The 7,986-nt window shown below is 33.0% G+C and overlaps 1 protein-coding gene across 2 annotated transcripts; it reads right to left on the bottom strand.

Annotated features, from left to right (window-relative positions):
- Positions 1-2,597: 2,597 nt before the first annotated feature.
- On the bottom strand, positions 2,598-7,346 carry LOC114260080 (putative glycosyltransferase At5g03795). Of its 2 annotated transcripts, XM_082888689.1 has the most exons (4): positions 6,769-7,346; positions 4,827-5,080; positions 3,963-4,308; positions 2,598-3,498 (listed from the first exon to the last, which is right to left on the bottom strand). In XM_082888689.1, exons 3-4 carry the CDS (start codon positions 4,209-4,211, stop codon positions 2,824-2,826), a joined length of 924 nt encoding a protein of 307 aa, XP_082744815.1. In that variant the 5' UTR covers positions 4,212-4,308; positions 4,827-5,080; positions 6,769-7,346; the 3' UTR covers positions 2,598-2,823. The 2 variants fall into 2 exon arrangements, with proteins under 2 accessions (XP_082744815.1, XP_082744816.1); XM_082888690.1 differs by lacking the exon at positions 2,598-3,498 and having other exon boundaries at positions 4,054-4,308.
- Positions 7,347-7,986: the final 640 nt, after the last annotated feature.

The raw sequence follows: 7,986 nt of genomic DNA, 5'->3' as shown, positions 1-7,986 counted from the left end.
TCATGGTAGTGTTAAATGGCAATCATGGATTTGGAAAATGATGTTTATGCTCCTTTTATTTGGTCTATTAAGGGGTTGTTTGGGATGATTTAAATAAGTATACTTTTTGACTTTTTATGAAATATGGGTTGGATTTTGGTTGAGTTAAAAGTGATGTATTAGAGAAGTGATGTGACTTAAATAAGATAATATGGCTTAAATAGGATAGTAACTTTTTAACTTTTTGACTTTTTTAAAACTTGCCAAACTAGCCCTAAGTAGGTCCGGAAGTACTTAATAATTTTTCATTAAATAGTACCACTCTCGATAAAATTACAAACCATCTTACTAGTTTTGCAATTATTTTTTTCACAATCTCTTTCCCTTTTGCAAAATTATATTTGTTATTGTATTAATTTTAGTTTTTTTTTATATTTATTTTTTATTCTCATTTACACAACAAACATCATGTATACATATTTTTCTTTACGAATGTGAATCAATATATCCAAGAGCCAACGGTCTCATTTGCTATGAAATATAATATTTGATAAAAAAAAATTATAAGATTGCACTCAATTGTTTGATGGCATGCATATATATATATGATAAAAAGTAAATATAAGCGTGACGATTAAAAATGAAATTGTAAGCTTTGATCATATATATATATATATATATAAAGCAATGGTTCATTCATAATCAACATTAACCATGTGTTGGATCAACCACAGTAATTTAGGTAGATTCAATCAAATTGAGAGTCTATTTAAGCTCAGCTTCAAATATTAAGGAATCTGTCCAAATTTAAGTTTCAGTCCGTTGCATAGACTGTAATCATTGATTATGGCGTTTTAACGTTTGTATAATCACAATGAGAGCATAACTTAATTTAATTATTAGGGCATGCAAACAATAGGTCACTAAATTACGATTTGGGATGGTTGTTGTGCAGGTTGTGTACCCAAATGAGCCCATTTTGGGACCCATTTTGATAATCCGAACCGTTCACATTTTAGAATGCATCAAGTAGAACATACCTGTAAAAAATTAAGTTAATCGAATATCGTTACCCATTCATCCACTCACATTTATATTTATAAAAATAAATAACAATTGTAATCTAAAGTATTAAAATAAATACAAATGTGAGTGGATGAATGGGTAGACGATATTCGATTAACTTGTGTATGCTCTACTTGATGTATTCTAAAATGTGAACGGTTCAAATTATCAAAATGAACCTATTTGACTACACAACAGTAGCTGTTGTGCACCTGCACAATAGCCATCCCAAATCCCACTAATTAACTGCATATAAATGTTCGCATGGGGATTCCTGCAGGACATGCTCGCACCCTCCTCTACATATCTTCACTTTTTCGCCCTTGATTACTTATTTTTTTATTTTGTCTCAAAGGGTGGCCGAAGCCAAATTAGTATAATTTTTTTGCCATTGATTACTTATTTTTTTATTTTGTGTCATAGGGTGGCTGAAGCCAAATTACTTTTTATACAAGTAAAATTACATATATTAATAAATTTTATATATTTTTTTATTGATTAATGTAATATACTTTCAAATTATTATTATAGATCATGTTTTAAATACCAAATTTTATTATTGTATGTCACATTCATAAATAAAAATAACAATTATTAAATTATTAATTTGTATAACATTTCCATCTTATAAAATCATGGCAACTCTAGTGGTCACTACAATGTCAAAACTATAATTGAGCATGTTATAGAGAAACCCCAAACTCACAAGGTTTGGCAGATTCAGCTTCAAGTTTGGTAAAGTCAATTTTGCTTTTTACGTGTAAATCCTATGATATGACCAAAAACTGATATAAGAATCGTGTCAAATCAACATGTGCCATGGGATAGTATGGTAAAAACAAAATGAATTTTTGCACTATAACAAGTCAAAAAAAATAGAGAAAATTTTCATAAATCTTGATATGGTAATGAGAATATTATTCCAATCTCTAACATCTAGAGAAACTTATTCTTTGTTACCAATATTTAATCAATGCTCACTTAACGGAATCAGCAAAACTTTCACAATAATATATTTTGTTATTTTTACCGCATAAACTGGAAGTAGGATACAAAATACAAAAATAGAATGAAGCCATAAGCTACCAGTTCCAAGTGCAACAAACAAAATAAATTGAACACCAAGAGAGAGCTTCTGATTTGAGACACAGTATATATCCAGTAGTCAATAATCACTCAATGGAAACAAGAAAAACGACTGTGATACAGAGCACTAGGTGTAGAGCGCTAAATTGAGCTCTACATAGCTGGCAAGGATTAAAAAAAAAGAAAAAAGACAAATCATCATGAGGAAAAAGACAAATTATAGCTCCGCTAGAGCTCTTAATTTAGAGCTATTAAACATTTTTGTAAGAAAAACTATCACAAACATCACATTGTTCCAACCACTAAACAATTGTGTTGATGATAATAATTTTAGGTCAAAACATGACACCATTACCAACTAAATCAGTTTTAATGGGATTGACTAGAGCACACACAATGACTCCATCTGACCCCCCCCCCCTCCCCACACACACACACAGATTAAAGGAAATAATATTGTTGCTTAACTGAGCATTATCTAATAATTAGTCCTCTTTCCACCAAAAAAAAAAATAAATAAATAAGTGAAGATCATACATTATTGCCTAAAATGCTAAACTAATTTTTGAAAAATAAATAAAATTGCACAAATTTCATAAATCAACACAAGTTACTCTACTACACAACTTACTTGGCCCCTTCCTCAACGAATCCGAAGTGACAGGTAGTTCAATTCAATTCATCGAACGATATTCATGATTCTTCGAAGTCACGAACGCGAACATTCAGTCTTCGAAGCCAGATCGAATGAAGTATCATGTGGAACACGTCAAACCGCTTTAGAGGCAAGTTAACCTCAAAGTGCCTCCTTACTTGCATCCCTCTCCTCTGCAACCTTATATACTGCCTCTGAGAAATTCCCATTAAAATAGTCTTAAAGTTCGGAATGTCCTTCACCGAAACCTCAACCGAGAACGACTTCCAGTTTAGAACATCACTAAATGGTGCCACGTAGTGGTCCTTCCTGAGTACTGGAACACAACCCATGTAGAGTGCCTCGACCATTCGCGGGCTTGCTACTTCATAACCGCTTGCGCAAATGCAGTACTTGCTTTTTCGCATCATCCCATGATATGAAACACCCTTGGGAAGGTACTTGTGAACTTGGACATCTTTGTCCTTGTTTTCCCAATGATCGAGAAGAATTGGCCTAATTGGTCCGTGGACCCCTCCAGCAAAGAAAACCAAGATTGGGCGTTGCGAAGGGGATGGACCTCCAAGTAAGCGATTTGTCGTGCCATCTGGGAGAAGGATTTCTGGAAATGAAACGTCTTTCGAGGGGCTGAATCCTTCCGAGGTGTTTGCATTACACAGAGCCCGAATGGAATTTTTGTATAGGTAACGAACGGAAGAGGAAAGCTCTGGCCCCTGCAGCACAACATTGCCAAAAATTAAAACATTGTTTTGAGTCATTTGGATACTTTTTTTGGGTACATTAGAGCAAATAGAAAGTGGATTCTTTTTTTGGGTACATTAGAGCAAATAGAAAGTTGAACACGTGACCCCGTAATGAGGAACACTAATCCTGGCCATTGGGATAAAACCAGATGGTTGTCCTACTTGTGTACCGTATATAATTTACCAATATATAGAAAGAATTGATAGTTGCACAAAATCCAGACACATAAAACACACAAAGTATAATGTGTAACTAAGATTCATATAGAGTATTACATGGGTTATATTTAAAATAAATCTAAATCACACAGTGCACTTTCTATGCACTTTTGTGTGTTTTAATCATATGCAAGTAGCACTGTTGATAGAGAAATTGTACACAGCATATTATTTCGTAATGCAAGAGTAATACAAGCAAAAGAACGATTCCTTACCCAATCATGGCAAGCAAGCATGAAATGATCAGCCCCAAGGCTTCGATTCCAATAGTGGTATTTCCGCGCAATGAGATTGACATAATCATTGACTGTTTGTTTCATCGGAGCCCAATCATGGGACTCACGCACATAAATGAAGTGAGCTATCGATGTCACGCTGAATGGTAGGAAGAAGACATGGGCTTTGTCAGGATCTCTTGTGCGGAACTCGCTAACCTCCATACGGTTAATAAAATTTCCCTCCATTGCATATATGCTCTTTCATGGACCGTTGTGAAAAATTGGGGGCTCTCCTTCTTCGTAGACAAATACTTTCAATTGTTTTTCCATTTCCAAGTAGCTCCTTGAGTGGCAAAGAAGAAGCAATGGTAAGAGTTCCAAGTATATATTCAAAACTTGGGAATTTGTAGTTGTTGCATTAACTTTCCATTGTGTACTACTAAAGGTGTAAAAGTATCATTTTTGTTTTCTTTTATTTGGTGCTTGAAAACACTTGGAAATTTTTTTTCCAAATTCTCTTTTTGAGAAAATTTTACGAAAACATCCCTTTAATAGGAAACACAAATTAATTTTGAAAAACTGTTTTCACAAAATGAAAACGATGGATCCTTTCAAACTTTAAATTATTGCTTCATATTAACTTGAAAAATGATCCACATAAGGTGTCTATAATTAATTGAATCATTTTATTGGAATGACTCACTCCAATGGGTCCCATTCCATGAAATTACTCAGATTATAACAGAAAACTTTTCTCTTTCAGTGTCCAAAGCCATAACAAAAGTAGAGGATTACATGTTTCCTAGAAAAAAAACATGGAGAATAGCATGACAATAAAAATAAAAATTTTAAAAAGGGTACCTGTGAAAGGCGTTGGCATTCCAATACATTGGACCTCCGGGAACATACTCAGGATCATGTGTTTGATTTCCATTATTTCTCACTTCTCTTATTGCAGCACGAACTCGTCCGAGACTGGCTTCTAGTTTATTTAAATTGCTAGGCTTTCGTTTCGATTCCACCTTTAGGGGAATAGTGTGAGACTCATTTGTGGAAGGAACAATTTGAGGTGCACTCATGGTGGTAGCATTCAAGCTCGCTTCATTCTTCTGAACCTGTTGAGTTGATATACAAAAAAAATCATTTTCATTTTCTTTTTTCTTTTCTTTTGACACACAACAAGATTTGAACACCAGTCTTAGTCATGCCATGCTAACACTTTTTATCACTGTGCAACAGCGGAGATGATATTCTAAATAATAATAAAAAAAAGTAATAATAATGATATATTTTTCTCTGATGTTTTCAAAAGCAGAGCGAAGCCCATGTACAATCTAATCAAAGGAATCATCTGTCTAAATATCTCATATCTTCTGGTTTCAAAAGCTCCTATTCAGCACACAATCAATCAAATAGAGAGATTAGTATAGAGAGGTCATTGTGAGACAATGAGGATTCAAATAGAGCGTCCCAACCTTCATCCAACCTGCCATTTTTTGTCATAAAATCCAAAAATAAAATAATAAATAATAAAAGAACCCAAAAAGCACTTCACAGTAAACAATAATATTTACTAAATTTGTTTCTAGAAGAATTTTTTAAGGAAAAATTACATGTCAGTGGCTATTCTATAATGGCATGTTTGATTGGAAGGATTAGAACATGAGATTGGGATTATTAATCCGTGGGTCCAATTATCCCATGTTTGTTTTGACATTTGTTTTAGGATTATTAATCCAATAGATAATTAATCCAACAAATTTGTAGGATTATTAGTAATGGGGTAGGGGTGGGATTGTGAATACCACACTAATTTGATAGGATTATTAATACCTCACTATTAGTCTTGTGGAATCAAACATGGCCTAAAAGTACATATTGGTGGAATAATTTATAATTTTTAAAAGTACTTCTATCACTTATTTAAATTTTTTTAAAAGATTAGGCTGAATTATAAATTTTTTTTTTTCAACCATGTTACATCCCACCAATATAGCATCTCTAATCTAGCCTAATGACATGGAAGTGAGAATAGAGAGATAGAGAGAGAGGAGTGTGGGCTTACCTCTTCATATGATCCATTTTATGTAATTAGGGGTGAATTGGTGATGCCAATTAGTGATGACAGTCTTCCAACCCAAACGCCCTCGTTTTCGCTTCTTTCCTTGTTCCTTACATATTTTGCCTCACCCAAATTCTTTGCCTTTTATTTTATTTTAACTCTTGAACTAAAAATTAAGTATTTAGAAAACAATTTTATATAAATTGACTGAATCTCCATGGTTTTTACCTCAATTTTTTTTCTTTCAAGAATTGCACAAGCATCACAAAGTAAACCCCCAGCCCATATATACATACATATAGATAGATAGAGAGAGAGAGAGCACAAAGAAAAATACATATATATACAGGGATAGAGTCAGAATTTTATTATCAGTATTTTTCGTCATATACATAAATACATATATATAAATATAATATAATACATTAAAAAAATTCAAACACCATAGAACAATCACTAATAAGATTAAAAAGTTTTTTCTGCTACAAAATAAGAAAAGAATGTAAAGGAATGAAATATATATTTTTTAAAATATTGTGACAAACAGTTATATTTCACAGTGGAGGCCTTCGCTTCGCCCCTCATACTCTTCTCTTAATTATATGCACATGAACACAAAAATGAATTCTTGATTTTTTATAATAAAAAAAGCACTGATAAACAAATTACACATACAATAGATAGATAGATAGATAGATAGATAGATATAGAGAGAGAGAGAGGGAGGGAATAGGGTCTTACAGGCGGTTGGGTTTTGTGAATGGGATCAATAGGAAGTGGTGGAGGAGAAGAGCGGTAAAGAATGGACTCATCTGATGATGATACTGCATCTAAATGCTCCTTCTTTGCTGAAACTGAATCTCTAGTTGAGTTTGATTTTAGTCCTACAAACATTGCAGAAGAAGATGATGATGATGATGGAATCACAGTACTCCGTGCCCATGGATACAACTTGTTCGAATCAAATACTCAATTGGAGTTCTTCGGACCCACTAAACCCACAAACCCAGAAACCAAAATCAATGGAACAATCAGCCCAAAAAGCTTTAAAGAAGATGATGATAAACACCACCATGAACACAGCCTTTTCTCCCCCATCCCCCACGTCTCTCTCTCTCTCTCTTTCTCTCTCTCTACAACTCACCCCTTTCTCTCTCTATATAGACATGTAGATAGATAGATAGATAGATACAAACTGTTTTTGTTTTGGTTTGGTTTTTTTAAGGGAGGGTTGTGGATTTTCTCTCTCACTTTCTCTCTGTTTTTCTTGGTAAAGTGAAGAGAAAGAGCAACAATTGGTGAAAGATGGTTGCCCCAGCAAGCCAAGCGTCATGTCCCTCTGTTTTTGAGCTCTCTTTTATTACATGCAAAATGTGAATTCAATTTTTTTCTTCTTTTGTTAATTTGTTTATTTTCAATTCTGTCCTTTCCAAAAATCTCTACCACGGATTTTGTTAATTTGTTTATTTCCAATTCTGTCCTTTCCAAAAATCTCCTACCACGGATGATGTCATAAATATGTTTACTTTCCCCACTTATTTCCCGTGAACTCCTCAAGTGCAATTAACAGCTTACTCGCTCATTTCATCGTCCACGTAGCGAGTAAGTGTTTGAGAGCGCAAGTATGATCGTTTTGTTTTATTTGCGAGTGGGTTTTGAAAAATGTTCAATACGGTAATGAAGTCCACGCCTGGTGTTTAATATGGTTATTAGATTTATTTATATTTATTAACTTACTGTTTGAAAAATATATAAAATTAACCAGACAATTTTAGTATAGCTATATTAAATTTTGTTTAAATTTATATTTGATGTCTTTTTTATTAATAATTTATTAATGGTATTAATAAAAAAATAATATTATCATATTTTTTATAATAAAATATATATCCTTCTCTATTTATTCTTCTATTTTCACATTATTTATACTAGTTTTGATTCATTTAATTTTACTAAAAT

The sequence above is a fragment of the Camellia sinensis genome, chromosome 9 (genome assembly GCF_055761805.1).
Source record: "Camellia sinensis isolate YWXY chromosome 9, ASM5576180v1, whole genome shotgun sequence".
NCBI lineage: Eukaryota > Viridiplantae > Streptophyta > Magnoliopsida > Ericales > Theaceae > Camellia > Camellia sinensis.
Note: the sequence above shows the minus strand (reverse complement) of the source record. Positions and strands in the feature narration are given on the sequence as shown.